The following is an 18268-nucleotide window of genomic DNA, read 5'->3' as shown; positions in this document are numbered from 1 at the left end:
AAACCACTAAGTTTTGGTGGTGGATTGTCATAGAAAAATAGATAACTAGTATACTTCCTTAATTTTATTTATTTATTTATTTATTTTACTTCTCATCTGAATGGCATTGGAGTGTGTGGAGGGGGCATGAGTATAAAAACTGAGCCACATTTGCAATAGCTCTTCCATGAGCTTTTTCGTTAAATTGAGAAACATTTTGGATAATTCCAAGGCTTGAGTATATCATTTAAAAAGAATCCTATAGTTAGAATCCTTAGGATAGACTGTTTAATAAAAAGACTTCTCATGTAAATTCTTTCTGAGAACAGAGTACTTTTCATTTATTCTTACATATTTTTCTTTTATTATAAAACATCCCTCTTTTTTCCACCTCAACAATCTCACATCATTTTTTTTCTTCTATTGGCTTCCAACATTTCTTTTCTTAATATAGAGTTAGGTTTTATTTGATTTGCTTTTTGATTCCATCAGAACTTGTTTCTTTCCCTCTGTCCTGTCCTATCCTTCTCTTTCCTGACATCTTCAAGGCTGGGATAGAAGGAGGAGGTTGGTGAATAATGCATAGACTCATGTGGCTCTGATAACTTTGCCTCTTTACCTCCAAACTACATCTCTAATGTTCTCCACAGCCCCCTTCGCCTCTTTGTTTCTTTTTCTCATAAATTTCATTCTCCTCTCTGCTACCAGAAATGCAGCCCGTGCATGCTGTGATATGGATATGAGAAACCACATTGATAAGCAGCTTGGGCTGTACTTGACAGATTAGAGATTATGTTTTCTTATTTGGCTGTGTCAGGGAAGCAGCATATTTATTCTTCTCTTTGACACCAGTGACAGCTATTACTGTGCCAGCTCAGAATCCAGAAAGCAAATCAACGCACAGAGGAGGCATAGCGACTTCTAACCTGACTCAACACAGCCTCCCTGCATCTGCTGTTTTGCAGCCCACTAAGATGGAATCACAGTGAGCAGCAGCCAGACACAGGCCCACATGGCGGTGAGAAAGAACATGGCTGGGAAGCAGGGGAGGAGAGAGGGGGACATATAGGACATATAGGGGCTTTATGGTTGACAAGAACGAATCCAGGGATCCTGGAAAATACACTTTTGGCACATTTGCCTCTCTGCTTCTGTCTGCCAAACCAAGTTGCTCATATTAAAACACACACAGAGAGAAACTACAGAAGGATCAGAGTCTCTCAGAAATGGAAGTGAGCAGAGTAATCAAGCAGAGTTCTATAAATCTATTAAATCTATTTTATAAATCTATTAAAGAGCTTCTTCCATTTCTTTTCCCGTTAATTTTCTTTTTAATATAATTAATACATACAAGAGAACATATAGAAGATATACATAGTTATAAATTAAAATAATATATTGCATACCTGGAAACATACCCCAACCCAAGAGCCAGGACATTACCAATAACTTATCTCTTCTATGTCTTTCTTTTCCTCCCATTCTTCAGTCTCTTCGCCTGAAATAACAACTTCCCTGAATTTTGTGTTTTTAAGTCCCCTCCTTACTAAACTTATCTATATATGCCTTCGTGCCTACATACATGCCTACATACATACATACTGTGCTAAACAATATTGCTAATTTTGGTCCTTTATGAACATTATGAAAATGATGCCATACTATATATTGTCTTATAGGACTTGACTTACTGATCTTACATTATGTTTTTAATATTCAACCTTGCTTTCATAGCTGACTTTATTTCATTGATTTTCTCTGCTGTGTAACATTATATTATATGAATTTATTTGCCTATTTTCTTTAAATGGAATTCAGGTTGTTTCCAGAGTTTTGCTATTATGAACAGTGTTGCTACAAATATCCTTATACATGTCTCCTGGTGCACAGGCGCATGTGACTCCCTAAGGAATATACTCAGAAATACATTTACATGGTAAATAAATATAAAGTATTTAAGAATATATTTATAAATTTAAAAATTATATATTCAAAGGTATATACATTGGAGTAAATTTATATGAAAGCATAAAGGACCAATAATAATAGGCAAGAAAATACAGATAAATTGAACTTCATTGAAATTAAAAACTTTTGTGTATCAAAGGACATTATCCAGAAAGTGAAAAGACCACCTATAGAATATTTGCAAATTAAGTGTTTGATAAAAGTTTAATATCCAGAATATACGTAGAAATTCTTCAACTTAACAACAAAAAGACAAATTAATTTGAAAATGGGCAAAGGATTTGAGCAGACATTTCTCCAAAGATACACAAATAGCCAATAAGCACATGAAAAGATGCTCAACATCACTAGCCATTAGCAAAATGCAAATCAAAACCACAGTGAGAGAGTACTTCACAACCACTAAAATGGCTATTTTAAAAAAAGAAAATTAAGAAGTGTTGGAGAGAATGTGGAAAAATTGGAACCCCCATGCATTGCTGGTGGGAATGTAAAATGGTCCAGCTACTTTGGGAAACAGTCTGCCATATGATATAACAACTCCATTCCTAGGTATATACCCAAAAGAACTGAAAACAAGGACTTTAACAGATACTTGCACACCAATATTCATAACAGCATTATTCAAAACAACCCAAAGGTAGAAGCAACCCAAATGTCCATCAACAGATGAATGAATAAACAAAATATGGCATATCCATACAATGGAATATTTTTCAGTCATAAAAAGGAATGAAGTTCTAAAACATGCTACACTGTGAATGAACTTTAAAACAGTATTCTTAAACAAGCCACTTATAAAAGGACAACTATTGCATGATTCCATTTATATGAAATATCTAAAATAGGCAAATTCATTGAAACAGAAAGTAAATTGGAGGTTACTAGGTATATTAGGGTTCTCCAGAGAAACAGAACCAACAGAAGCAAGATATATATATGTATGTATGTATATCTATGTGTGTATATATATATATATATAAAGATCTCTAGCAAATTTATGAAAATATTTTAAAAAAAACAACTCAATAGAAAAATGGAAAAAAAAGCTTGAATAGGTATCTTATGAAAACATAATCAACCTCACAAATAATTACAGAAGTACAAATGAAGACCACAGTAAAATTTCATTTCATAACTACTAGACTGATAAAAATTAAGAGTTGGAGAAGATGTGGATCAATAGGAATTCATATGCATTGCTGGTGGGAGAGACAATTGGTACCACTACTTTGGAAAACAATTTGGCATTATTTTATAAAAGTGAATCCGTAGACCCTATGACCCAGCAATTCCACTCTTAGGTATATATTCCAATAGCACCCAGATCTAGTAACACAGGCAAATATCTAACAATTGGGTTATTGTTAATACATTACAGTACATAATAAAATACTAGCATGCATGATTTCCAGACTTTACGGATGCCCGGTATGCATCCTAGAGAACCCTTCTGTTTTAACTAAATGTGCAGATAGATAAAATCCTCCCTGCCCCAAATATTCCTTTGCCCAGGCTCTTGAAAAAAAGTAGTAGTTCTTTGCCTTTGTGGATTACAGCTCCCCTGAGAATCTGATGAAATGGTGAAATCTACGCAGACTTTTCCCCATGAAAACTTTATAGATAGTTTAAGAGGATTCATGTCTCCCTGAAGACCTCTTGTGCACCCGCTTGTGGTCCCTGTTCCCTGGGTTAAGAAACCCACTCTAAGTCATTCTGTTTCCACAGGTAGAGCCCAAGGCACTGAGGTATCGCTCATTCTCCATCTAGGAATGACATATCTTCAGGTTTTGGTTCTAGCCTAGCAAATATGTCTCCTCTTCCAGGTTTAGGAGTCAGGATTTTAAAGCTATTGAACCTCACTGTAACTTATCTTTCTTCAGCACAGAGCAAAAGTAGTTCAAGAAGTAGCTGCAAAGGCACTTAGGTCTGAAGGTCCCAGGGAGCAGGAACAAGACAGAGAAGGCAGAAGGAGCACATCCACAAGGCCCCCTTCACTTCTATGCTTCATGGACACAGTGGGAGGGATGTCATATTAAAGAACCCAACAGGAGAATAAATACTCCCAAGGAATGTGTATGAATAATGTAAACAACCTCACATTATAAATCTAGGTTTTCCTGAGTTACCAATAGTCCAGCAATTCTAACCAAGTAAAATGGATTCATTCCATCCCTCCAACTACCTCCAGTAAGAAAAGATAGGTTCCAACTCTACTTTGCAATTGCTTGCAGCTATTCTTAAATATTCATATTTTTCATAGTTTCTAATGATAATGATAAATGTAAGAAATTGAAATTATCCAGGACTTGGTTTGTCTCATGAATACTGTTATTAATTATAAAACATTACAGGAATTATAAAGTATATCAGGAGAAAGAGTAGAGTCTAAGAACATGAGTTCTGGAGTCATACTGGCTCTGCTACTTACTACCACTTATTGACTACATAACTCTGGGCAAGTCTCAACCTCAGTGCCCTCATCTTTAAAATGAGATAATAATAGTACCTCCCTCCAGGGGTGCTGTGAGAATAAAATGAAATAATACATGTAAAGAAGCTTAGGTTGATGCCTAGCACATGGGGAGAGATTTAGAAGTGAGCTCTTCTTATAATTAATACCTCACCTTTGATCATTTAGATCAATATCTCTTCCTCCAAACATTTTTGAAATTGTGGAATTTGTTTTGACTCCTGATTAGCAGAGGAGCTAAAAGAATATCATTGTCATAGCTCTGAAAGAAGAAGACCCTATTGAGACATAGGGACAAAGACAAAGGAATTGTTTTCAAGATGGAGGAGCTGAATAGAAAAATATATCAAAAACATGGTAGGTTTTTTTAAAAAAGAGATATATTTAAGGTAATATTTCTTAAGTGATAAAATTGAGGGAGGGGGAGGTGGTTGAATTCTTTAAAAATAGTCCATCATTAAAAAAAGTTTCCAATTTTGTTGCAAAAGGGATATTGTTAAAATTTTCCATGTAATATGAAGTATACTTCACATCTAATTTCTGAAATGACATGAAGTTAATAAAACTTAATTAAGAATTTGTTCATTCAAATGAACCCAATGATCACAATTCCTATGAAGCATCTGAGTCCAGCTCTAAAACCAACTTGTGGATTAATTAGATATAGTCTTTACCTGCAGAAATATGCTTCGTCTTTGAGACAGAAATGATGTAGATTAATCCTAGGTCCCATTTATCTGAGTTTCATTCTTGTCCCAAAATCATTCTCAGTAGACTTCACATTCTTATGAATTTCCAACACCTCCAGTAACAATTTACTTCCATTATGAATTTCTGATCTTGGGCTTCAGGGCCATCTATCAGCTGACTCTCCAGTATATCAGTAATCACAGTCTCTTGTATTGCCCTGCAATCTGGAAATAGGCATAATGTTCCCCACACCCACCAGGAGTAGCACACTTGATGGCATGGAAAAATCCATTAAATAACTACCCCAGATCTACTGCCTCAATAGAAGTATTCTCAAAGTCTGAACTGACTGTCCTGAATCCCTCCTTCTGCCCATTCTATGCAAGAATGGGTGTATCTGCATAAACCAAGACATCCTTTCATTCCCTTAAAAATATTAATTCCTTTTGGTGAATTCCCAAATCAAGACCTCCCATGTTAGTGACTATTGGCTGATTGACAAATTTAGTTTTAGTATTGGTATTTAGCGAACATAGGTAAAGCAGTTTTTTGGCATTAGAAGCTGACTCTGGAGCCAAACTGAGGTTACTTACTACAGTGGACTGAACACTGCCCCCACATAGACATGTTCAAGTCCTAACCCCTAGTCCTATGGGTGTGAACTCATTTGTAAATCAGACCTTTGAAGGTCCAGTTTGGATGAGGCCAAATTGAACAGGGTGGGCCTTAACCCAATATGGCTTAAGTCCTTACTAGCAAAAGAAATCAGGTCAGGTCATTGAAGTCAAAGCAAATGACAGAAAGAGACAGATTTTCATGTGCTGGAGGTAGAGATAGAGCCACCATCAGAACACTACAGACTTTAGAAAAATCATGGCCTGCTGATACTTTGATTTTCAAGCCTCCAAAAATTGTGCAACAATGAATTCCTGATGTTTAAGCCAACCAGTGTGTGGTATTTGTCAGAGTCATTCTGGGAAACTGAGACAGTCACTAGTCCCAGTTCTACTTACACTGTGTTATTCTCCCTAAACCTCAGCTGTCTAGTTGATGAAAAAGGGTAATAATAGTATCCATTGAATAGGATTATTTTGAAGGTTAAATGAGATAATCTATGTAAAATACTTAGAATAGATTATGGTATTTATCAAGCTCTCAATAAATGACTGTTATTTTTCTTATCAACATTAATTTTTCAGAAAAATATAACATCATTTTCTAAGACTAGAGTTTAACTCAAATAATGGAGTCACAAAGTTATGAAAGGGCCAATTTGGTCTGAATTTAAGAGTGTGCCTCTCCCTTTAGATGTTCTGAAATTGTATCTTAAGATCTACAGCATAAAATAAAACACTGCTTATTGTTTTACAATACACAAAACAATTAGTCTTGCTAATAGCCTTCCCTCATTTCTGCCCATAAGACAAATGTAAAGTCATCCTTCTCCTCCTAGTTGCTAAATCAAATTCAGATTTGGATTCTACAATTCCTATACCACTTGACCTCTGTGTATTAGACACTGTTGACCATCCCTCCTCCTCTTCTCTTGAATTCTAGAACCCATGCCCTGCTGATTTTATCCCCATCTCACAGCTCCAATATTTCTTAGTCACTTGTAAGTACCTCTTCCATTTCTCCAAATAGTGCTGTCTTCTAGATCCCTTTCCTTCTCACCCCATGTACCTTCCCTGTGTGATCTGGTTCTTTCCCAGGATTTCAACAAGCCAATGACTTCATATCCACCTTTGCTGCCACAGCCTGAGTCCACGCTCCCACCATTTGCAACTGGTCTATGGAAACTGTCTCTTAAGTGATCCCTCACCACCATTTTCTCCACACTTTAAAACTTCTCCTTCATACTGCCACCAGAATGATCTTCTTAATCTATAAATCTGACCTGGTCATCCGCAAGCTGAAACTCTTCCCTTGCTTGCTAGATAAGATTCTGATATGCTTAAGCGGTCTCATTCCTTCGGCAATTTAATCATTTTTTTCTTTATTAGAGAACTTGTGGGTTTACAGAACACTTATGCATAAAGTACAGGATTCCAATATACCACCCTATTATTAACATCTTGCATTGGTGTGCAACATTTGTTACAATTGATATTAGTAAATTTTTATAATTGCACTATTAGCTATAGTCCACGGTTTTACTTAGGGTTCACTGTGTTTGTAGCATAGTTCTGTGGATGTTTTAAAAAATTTTATTCTGTTAATATATATATATTCTAATAGTTCTCCTTTTAATCATATTCAGAGATATATTTCAGTGCTGTTAATTATGTTCACAATGTTGTGCTACAATCACCACCATCATTACCAAAACATATCCATCATTCCAAACAGGAAACCTGTATATTTTAAGCCTTAACTTCCCATTCCCTATTTCTATGCCATCCCCTGGTAACCTATATTATAGATTCTGACTCTATGAGTCTGCTTATTCTAATTATTTCATATCAGTGAGATCGCACAATATTTGTCCTTTTGTGTCTGGCTTATTTCACTCAACATGATGTCTTCCAGGATCATCTATGTTGTCACATGTATCAGAACTCCATTTCTTTTTATGGCTGAGTAATACTCCATTGTATGTATATGCTACATTTTCTTTATCCATTTATCAGATGATGGATTCTTGGGTTGTTTCCATCTTTGGCAATTGTGAGTAATGCCACTGTGAACAGTGGTGTGCAAATATCTGTTCAATTCCCTGCTTTCAGTTCTTTGGGTATATATCTAATAGTGGGACTGCTGGGTGTTATGGTAGTTCTACACATACTTTTCTGAGGAACCACCAAATTGTCTTCTACATTGGCTGCACCATTTTACATTTGTCACCAGCAATGAATGAGTGTTCCTATTTCTCTGCATCCTCTCCAACACTTGTTATTTTCCATTTTTTTTTTTAAATAGCAGTCATTCTAATGGCCATGAAATGGTATCTCATTGTGGTTTTGATTTGCATTTCCCTGATGGCTACTGATGTTGAGCATCTTTTCATGTACTTTCTGGCCATTTGTATATCTTCTTTGGAGAGATGCCTATTCAACCTTTTGCCCATTTTTAATTGGGTTATTTGTCTTTTTGTTAAGTTGAAGGATTTCTTCATATATTCTGAATCTAAGGACCCAACAAGTTCTGTAGTTCAGATTATTCCCAGTTCAAACAAAACATGCAGTTCTAAAAGTCTTCCCCAGACTGCACTTTGTATTCAAATCACTATCCACTACAAACCTTGATTACACAAAAAATTTCACTTAAATTCAGTAAATGAATATCACCAGATTTCTTGAACTGAAATTTTTAGAACACAACATTTCTAAATTTTATTTTAGAATTTAATCAGAATTAGAATTTACCTTAGAATTTTACGTTATACATATTATAGGCTATTACAGGGTATCATAATATTCAAGAAAGAATTTAGATTGTTCATGACAGTGAAAGTATATGATATAAATGAATACAGTTAAGTGTGTTTAAAATCAATTGTACAGAGGAAGCAGAGTAATGATGAAAAGTGATTATGACATAATTTGGCAGTATCATACAGATGTTCAGAATTTGGATCCACTATAAATTTCAGATTTCCATATTACAGAAGCAATAAAATAAATCTTTGCTAAAACTAGTGCATATTCGGTTAGAGCCCACATGCCTCAGAGCTTTCTGTCAATGAATAGGAATGACTTCAAGAGAAATTTCTAAAGAAAGAGGAGGTCATGGCCGTACCTCCTGGATCTGTGGTGGAAGACCTCAATTCTGTTCTGACCATGATGCTGCTTGTCATAGACAGGTGAGCTTGGGCCAATTAATTAGCCTTTCAAGACTTTGCTTTCCTCTTCTGCAGAATGAGGGGGTTAATTAGATAGATCTCAAAGACCCTTGCCAGCTCTGAAATTTGAATATTTAGCTATGGCATACCAGAGAACAGAAAAGTTCTCCCAGAACATGCTTTGAGAAGGATCACGTACACTGGGTGCCAAGTTGAAAACAAGTTAAAGACCTCTTGGAGCCAAGACAAGATGAAGCTCCACAATCCACATACCTGCAAGCCTCCACCTTCAGTGGCTAAAATCTTTAGCCTCCTCACTGCCTTAACCATGTTGGGCATTTTCATATAATGTAGCCTGTGTTGATCTAGGATTGAATCAATAAGTATTTGACAAGAAATTCAATGTAAAATACACATGCTTTCAGGTACAAGTGACGACATCTCCCAATGGCTCTTTAGCCTTCCAGTGACACACACTAAACCCTTCCTAAGAGATGGGTTGGATAAGTGAATATTGTGTTCTTTTAGCTTCAGTTTCTTGGATTAGGATTATAACTGCTGTATGCAGTAAAAATCAAGGGTAGACTTAGCTGTATCAGGAAATTGAAAATATCTACAACATCATATATAGAGTCGCTGAACTTTTTTTCAGCAAGTCAGCTCAACTTTATTGTATAAAACTGTCAGCGAATTGGATTGGCGTCAACATTTGTAAGCACATTTTGCTTTATGATGAACTTCAAAGCAGAGTTTGTATATTTAGACTTAGGGCTCAGCAGCATAATCAATAAAATATAGTGAGAAATAAAAGTCTTCATTATACAGTGTATTGATCAAAATGCCATGTAAGAATCAAACAACTCTGCTGGTATCTGAAGATGCACATTTCAGACAGACTGTTCTCTTGTAAACTTTCCTTTAGAAAGAAAACCTTTGACATTACTATTGTACTCCTATAAGTGGTGGTACGGTCCTGTAAAGAAGATGGCAGCAGGAGTGCAGAAGATGGCAGAAGAATGCATTGTGCTTATCATCATTATCCAAGCCCAAAAGAGAATACAATGTGCTTCACATAACTCAGACAAGCTATCCAGGTGTCCTAAATCAGAAGTCCAAAACTCACAGGGAAAATCTATCAATCTAATTCCAGTTCGCTTTGATTTGAAGCTTTGTGTTTGTCAAAAGGCACATAAGCCTTGGAATTGAGTCAGAAAAAAATGTGTAGAAGTGGGATAAACTGAGAAAAAAATAGACAATTTGCCCAGTCAACGTGAGTCCAGCAAATGTGAGCTTCCTCCCACAGACCCAACAGCCACCCAGAACTCAAGCTGTAAATGTCACTTACCCTATGACGATACAGGAGATGGCAGTTCCCAAGAAGGCGTATGTTAAAATAGAGCCTAAGTTTCGAAAAAAGTGTCTCTGGGGAGAAAAAAAATCATACAGTGGATCAGCATTTTCTTTAGTATAACAGTAAATAAAAATTAATATGTGCGATGTCATTAACATGGCAATGTAAGACATCCCTGAAAAAGTCTCCCTTTGGAAACAACTAATAAAAGGCCAAATCCCACTTGCTTGGAACTCTGGAGGATGATAGAGCCTGGAGAAGGACTCCATGAATGCTGAATTGACAGAAAAGAGAAATAAAACATGCAAGAAAAAAAACAAACAAACAAATGGCAGGAGATCTTTGATCCAGACCTGATAGCCTGACCCCCACCACCTCAGTCCCATGCAGCTTAAGAGTCAAATAGAGGCAGCATTGCCTGGTACCTCCTGCCATGGATACAGACCACAGAGTCACTCACAGCATTGAGTTAGAGCCTGCATATATGCAGAGACAGGGACCCAAGTCTTCAGAGACCCAGGGCAAAAAAGAAGTGGCTGGTGAGCATGTGCACAAAAGGTCCTCCAGGAAATAAAAGAGATCACAGCAGAACTGTTGGGAAGAGGTGCACATACTCAACCCAGTCTCTGATTGCTAGATTAACTTAATTAAAAAAAAAAAAAAAAAAGGGCCCTTTTGAACATTGACCCATCAGGCTCCCAGGTGGGATAGCCTAACAGGGAAATAACCAGAGGCAGAAAATCCCCACAGGAGTAAAAAAAAAAGAGTTGTGTGTGGTGGGGGGGGGGGGGGGTGGTGGTGGATATGAACTGCTGTAAGGCAGAACAGATCCTAGGACTGTAAATTGTAATGAAAAGGGAGCACTAAGTGAGGGAGACAAATTAAAACAAAAAACAAAAAACAAAAATACACAGTACCTGGGGAGAAAATTCTGCAAAAACAAACAGAGCAAATCAGGATTCCTGGAGAAGGAACATGGGAAAGGAAGCTTTCTCTTGGTGGTGAAACAATTGCACATAAAAGGGTAACTTTAAAAGTCATACTGCATGCTCAGAGCCTGAAACAGGTGAAGAAGACCTGAGAATACCTGAACAATTAAACATGGGATACTCTAAGTATAACTATAAACTGGACCAAGTGTCAAAGAAGAGCATTAATGCATGGCCTATCTACAATAAAACCTTAGGCAAGAGGGAAAAACTGGCCTTCAGAGTCAGCAAATCAAAATAATCATATGCCCAGACATGAGCAAAAAATTACACGCCATACTAAGAAACACAAAGATATGGTGCAGTCAAGGGAAAAAGTCAAACATCAAAGGAGACACAGAATTTGGAACAATTAATCAAATATATTCAAACAAATCTCCTAAGTCAATTCAAGGATATGAAGGAAAATATAGATAAACTAATTGAAGATATAGGCTAAAGGATATTAAGAAGGCAATGTATGAACAAAAAGAAGAATTAGAGAGTTTACAAAGAAACTGTGCTGGTTTGTATATGTTATGTTCCCCAGAAAAAGCCATATTCTTTAATGCAATCTTGTGGGGGCAGACATATTAGTGTTGATTAGGTTGGGCCTTCTGATTGAGTGTTTCCATGGAGCTTTTTCTACAAAAATTGCTAAAGGGGATTCTTCAGGGTGAAAGGAAAAGACAGGAAAGAGTGGCTTGGAAAAGTGTGAAGAAGTGAAGCTCTTTAGTACAGGTAACTAAATGGGTAAATGCAAAATCTAATGGTACTATACCTTAAATATATAACTCTATTTTTAAAGTCCTATAGAGTTAGAATGCAAATGAACAAGAAACAGTCCTATTTCCTGATAATGGACATGTAAAATACAAAGAAGTAATGTGGAACAAAAACAACATAAAAAAGGGAAAAAGGAGGGATATGAGAGCAGAGAATGTGTATGCTATTGAAGCTAAGTAGGTATCTTTTCAAATTAGTGGGTTATAGACTTAGGTTGTATAATACAAACCCCAGGGTAACCAAAATGAATGTATATAAAAAATGTACAGAAATAGAAATTAGAAAGGAATCAGTCAGAAACATCACAAAAGATCAACTATACAGAAAATGAGGCAGCAATAAAGGAAAAGAGAGACAAAAAAGATATGACATAAAAAACAAAGATCAAAATGGCTGAAGTAAGTACTGCCTTTACAGTAAAAACATTGAATGTTAGTGGATTAAACTCCCTAATCAAAAGACACAGATTAGCAGAATGGGTGAAAAAAAGCATAATCCAACTATATGTTGTTTACAATAGACCAGCCTTAGATGCAAAGATACAAATAGGTTGAAAGTGAAAGGATGGAAAGAGAGAATCCATACAAATAGTAACAGAAAGAGAACTGGGGTAGCTATACCAATATGAGACAAAATAGACTTTTAAGTCAAAAGCTGTTACAAGAGACAAAGAAGGACACTATATATTAATAAAAGGAGCAATCCACCACAAAGAAGTAACAATTATAAACATATATGCACCTAACCATGGTGCCCAAAATAAACAAGGAAAACACTGGCAAAACTGAAGGGAGAAATAGACAACTCTAATATAATATTTGGAGACTTTAATATACCACTTTTATTAATAGGTAGAACATTTAGACAGAAGATCAATAAGGAAACAGAGAACTTGAATAATATGATAAATGGACTAGATCTAACAGACATACAGAACATTGACACCAAAACAGCAGGATAAACATTCTTCTCAAGTGCACATGGATTGTTATCCAGCATAGACCACATGTTGGTTCACAAAACAAGTCTCAATAAAATAAAAACATTGAAATTACACAAAGCATCTTCTCTGACCATAATGGAATGAAGCTGGAAATCAGTAACAGGCAAAGAACTGGAAAATCCACAGATGTATGGAAGTTAAATAACACATGCTTAAACAGTCAATGGGTCAAAGAAGAAATCACAAGGGAAACCAGTAAATATCTTGAGAGAAATGAAAACGAGAACACAATATATCAAAACTTACGGGATGCAGCAAAGGCAGTGCTCAGAGAGAAATTTATAGTCCTAGATGCTTACATTAAAAAAGAAGAAAAGGCTCAAACAAAGACCTAACTGCATGTCTGCAGGAATTAGAAAATGAACAGCAAACTAAACCCAAAGCAAGTAGAAGGAAAGAAATAACAAAGATTAGAGAAGATGTAAATGAAACAGTGGGGGAAAAACAATAGAGAGAATTAACAAAACCAAAAGTTGGTTCTTTGAAAAGATTGATAAAATTGACAAACCTTTAGCTAGACTGACGAAGAAAGAAAGAGAGAGGGTAAAAATAAAAACAGAAATCAAAGGGAGGCATTACTACTGACCCCACAAATAAAAAGAAACATAAGAGGATACTATGAACAACTGTTTTCCAACATATTAGACAACTTAGATAAAATGGACAACTTCCTAGAAACACACAAACAACCTACAGTGACTCTATAAGAAACAGAAGATCTCAACAAATCAATATCTAGTAAAGAGATTGAATCAGTTATCATTAAACTCCCCAAAAATAAAAGTCCAGGCTTCACAGATGAATTCTACCAAACATTCGAAGAAGAATTAATACCAATTCTGCTCAAACTCTTCCCAAAAAACTGAACAGTAGGGAACATTACCTAATTCATTCTATGAGGCCAACATCACCCTAATACGAAAGCCAGATAAAGATGCTACAAGAAAAGAAAACTAGAGACCAATTTCTTTTATGAATACAGATGCAAAAATCCTCAATAAAATAATAGCAAACTGAATCCAACAGCACATTAAAAGAATTATACACCATGATCAAGTAGGATTTATCTCAAGTACACAAGTATGGTTCAACATAAGAAAATCAATTAATGTAATACACTACATTAACATTAACAAGGGAAAAAAACCACATGATCATCTCAATTGGTGAAGAAAATGTATTTGACAAAATCCAGTATCCTTTTTTGATAAAAACACTTAGAAAATTAGGAATAGAAGGAAATTTCCTCATCATGATAAAGGGCATATATGAAAAAAAAACACTGCTATCATCATACTCAATGGTGAAAGACTGAAAGCTTTCCCTTTAAGATCTGGAACAAAATGAGGATGCCCACTGTCACTACTATTATTCAATATTGTATTGGAAATTCTTGCTAGAGCAATGAGGAAAAATCAATAAAAGAAAAAGAAATAAAATGCATCCAACTTGGAAAGGAAGAAGTAAAACTTTCACTATTTGCAGACATAATCCCATATAGAGAAAGTCCCCAAAAACCTACAAGCTACTAGAGCTAATAAATGAATTCAGCAAAATGGCAGGGAGTGAAATCAACATGAGGAAGAAATCAAGAAAAAATTCCATTTATAACAGCAACTGAAATAACCAAATATCTAGGAAAAATTTTAGCCCAGTGTGTAAAGGTCTTATACATGAAAAACTACAAAACTTTGCCAAAAGAAATCAAAGAAGACCTAAATAAATGAAAGGACATTCCATGCAAATGGATTGGAAGACTAAATATTTTGAAGACGTCAATTCTGTCCAAAACTATTTACAGATTCAATGCAATCCCAATCAAAATTCCAACAGCCTTTTTGCAGAAATGATAAAGCCGATCATCATATTTATAGGGAAGGATAAGGGGCCCCAAATAGCCAAAACAATCTTGAAAAATAAGTGTAATTATTTAAAACTTATTACAAAGCTATAAGTGGTCAAAACAACATGGTACTAGCACAAGGATAGAAATATAGAACCATGGAATCTAATTGAGAGTTCAGAAATGAACCCTCACATGTATGGTCAATTGATTTATTTTTATTATTATTTTTATTTTTTGTGTTTTGGGGGGTTTTAAGGAAATTTTTAATACACAAGGAATTTCTTATGGTGATTAGAAAGTTTTGAGAACATATGATTAAATAAAGCTTATTAATTTATGATTTACTCTTGTAAAAACATCTTGGCAAGTATTAACATGTTATACATGTACTTTAAACATTATAATACACATCTAAAATACAAAACATCCAATGTGAAACACTGATATCCCATGTCTGACTTGGATTTAGATGTTATGCTTTATTTTATTGAAATGAACTTCCAAAATTATGTCAATGGTTATAGTGCATACAATTATCTCCTAATAAAATATTCAGGAAATCCAAATGGCTGGTATTAAATGTAGGCATTTTTTTCTTCTGGAATATTCTAAAACATGCTAGTTTGAATTAGCCTTCAGATTTTCAGGGCATAAAAGATATGCAAATAAGAGTATCCAGAATATGTTTTAAAACATTTATGATGTTTATCTACAGCATGACCTCAATATCTTCAACTTTCAGACACTGGGAAAAAAACACCCTAAGTAAAAATAAAAGGTATGACCAGCCAAGTTACTTCTTAGTAAAAATGATATATCACAGCAATCAATTTTTACATCAAATTCTTAAAAGCATTCAAAAAACTTTTGCTTCTTCTAATTGTCAGTGTATTCATGTGGTAGAAGAAGTTACAGACAACTAATAGAAATAAACTCTCAAACTATTCCAATTCTTAAAACACAAAATAAGAAATTATTGTTGTTGCTTGGAAAATATGCTTCACTTTTCATCTCAAACTCACTTTAAATGCTGAACATATAATTTAATACCAAAAATGTTCTGTTACTTCTCTGAATAGACATATTTCACAAAATAGTTTTCAAGTAGTGATGAAAAAATTGCTTGATAATTTTAGACACAGTTAATCACTGACTGATTAGTGGATCAACAATTTATTCAGTAATTTAGATGACAGACTTATACAGGAAATGATCTGAAAATTATTTGCTGTACAATTCTGCCCACTAGTAATACTTCAGCCAAGAATTCGATTTTTGTTCCATTCAGTTGAAATATGTTTCCATGTTATTTAATCAACAAAAAAAATACATGCACAATATCAAGCTTTTTTTTCCTTTTGCTTTCTTGCTTTCTTCTTATTTTTTAAGAGCAGTGCAATGGTTTGGGGGTTGTTTAGTACAATACAGAGAACCTAAGGGGAAAGTACAAAATAGCACTTAATACCAATGCCAGTAGTCATCTCATATGGTTACCACTAAGGATAAATTAATTTTTGTGTTACTTTTCTTCAGAGCATAAATCAAAGCATTAACTCTGAAAAGCCGTTTACACAACCTTATATAAAATACTTTTCATAAGTAACATTACACATTAAAATATTGGAAACAATATCTGTGCTGATTCGTATTTTGACTAAATAGAACAAGAAGAGAACAACATTCAACTAGGGAGGTTTATACTGATAATAAAGCTCTTAAAGTTAACAATGTCTTCCTCTCCCTTTATCCTTACCTCCGGCTACACAATGTCCTGAGAGGGTTTATTATGAGAAAAATGTCAGACACTGATTTAAGACCTTACTTTTGAAGGAACTAGTGAATGAGCGAATTACAAAGTGAGACTTCATCTATGTTTTCAAGTAAGTGGTCTTAATTTTTCTTCTTAAAGAAAAAGTTTAAATCGGGTTATTATAAATATATCTAAATCATTAATTTTTGCATCTTTCAGGTAAAGTCCAGCATTTCATTTACACAAAGTCTATGAGAATATGTCAGTAGAGATCATCTAATCTTAAATCGTGACATCCTCCCTTCAAGTCCTTGGCACAATCCCAGTATTGGTATAGTCTAAGTGTCCCAGGAAGAATGAAGAGATTCTTGGCCACGTATTTTGTTAACGACTATCTCTTCTACGTGACTTTCTGTTGTAGAGGATGTATGTACAACTTCATTCATAGAAAACTAGTAAAGGATGGTGGTTTTCCCTGCATTATCCAGCCTAACAATAACTCTGTACTCCTGGCGATTAAACAGTCTCCATATCCTTTGAAGAGAATTCCCATTCTCAGACAGCGGACCCACCTCCAGCCATCTAGGCCGCCTAGCTTCCCTCCGCTCAGGCTAAGAGGGAGGAGAGCGAAGGGCCAGAACCTCCGTCTCTGCTGCTGCTGCTCCCACACTTCTGTCTGCTTCCTGGGAGCTGGAGGGAAGGGGAAGCCTCAGGCCAGGCCCCACCGCTGTCCCCTCAGCACTGGCCTGGCTCCCGTACATTGCACCTGCATTGCTTCCTTTGAGCCTCATGGGCCACCGTCCTCCCCTTACCACAGCTGATTTTTGACAAGGCTGCCAAGTCCACGCAATTGGGAAATGGTCTCCTCAACCAACAATGCTGGGAGAACTGGCTATCCATATGCAAAAGAATGAAAGAGGAACCCTATCTTACGCTTCATACAAAAATTAACTCAAAATGGATCAAAGACCTAAACGTAAGAACCAGGACAATAAACTAGAAGAAAACGTAGGAAAGCACCTTCAGGACCTCTATTAGGCAGCGGTTTCTTAGACTTTACACACAAAGCACAAACAATAAGAAAAAAAAATTAGATAAATGGGACCTCATCACAATGAAAAACTTTATCACATCAAGGACTTTATGACAAAAATGAAATGACAACCCCCTCAATGGGAGAAAATATTTTGAAGCCACATATCCGATAAGGGTTTAATATACAGGATATATAAAGAATTCTTACAACTCAACAATAAAATTTTAAAATGGGCAAAAGACTTGAATAGACATTTCTCCAAAAAGGATATGTAAATGGTTGAAAAGTAAATGAAAATATGCTCAATATCATCAGCTATTAGGAAAATGCAAATCAGAACAACAATGAGATACCATTTCACACCCACAAGAATGACTACTGTTAAAAAACAAAACAAAACAGAAAATTACAAATGTTGGAGGGGATGTGGGGAAATAGGAACACTCATTCATTGTTGGTGGGAATGTAAAATGGTGCAGCCTCTGTGGACGACAGTTTGGTTTCCTTGGAAAACTAAGTACAGAGCTGCCGTATGATCCAGCAATCCTACTACTGGGTAGATAACCAAAAGTATTGAAAACAGGGACTTGAACAGATATTTGCACACCAGTGTTCATGGCGGCATTATTCACAGTTG

At 35.5% G+C, this 18268-nt stretch overlaps 1 protein-coding gene and 1 long non-coding RNA gene across 2 annotated transcripts in view; one reads left to right on the top strand and one right to left on the bottom strand.

Moving 5' to 3' along the window:
* SLC9A9 (solute carrier family 9 member A9) overlaps positions 1-18268 on the bottom strand; it is a 592279-nt gene that overhangs the window by 528524 nt on the left and 45487 nt on the right. Inside the window, exon 4 of the mRNA XM_037843226.1 lies at positions 10237-10313. Within this exon, the coding sequence (XP_037699154.1) occupies positions 10237-10313 (77 nt within the window). The remainder of the gene's footprint in view (positions 1-10236; positions 10314-18268) is intronic.
* On the top strand, positions 838-17833 carry LOC119539571. Its single transcript, XR_005217906.1, has 3 exons — positions 838-997; positions 16676-16725; positions 16815-17833. It is a non-coding gene; the product is annotated as an uncharacterized LOC119539571 (long non-coding RNA).

This window comes from Choloepus didactylus, chromosome 1 (assembly GCF_015220235.1).
Source record: "Choloepus didactylus isolate mChoDid1 chromosome 1, mChoDid1.pri, whole genome shotgun sequence".
Lineage (NCBI taxonomy): Eukaryota > Metazoa > Chordata > Mammalia > Pilosa > Megalonychidae > Choloepus > Choloepus didactylus.
The sequence above is the reverse complement of the archived record's forward strand: the minus strand, read 5'-3'. Positions and strand labels throughout refer to the sequence as shown.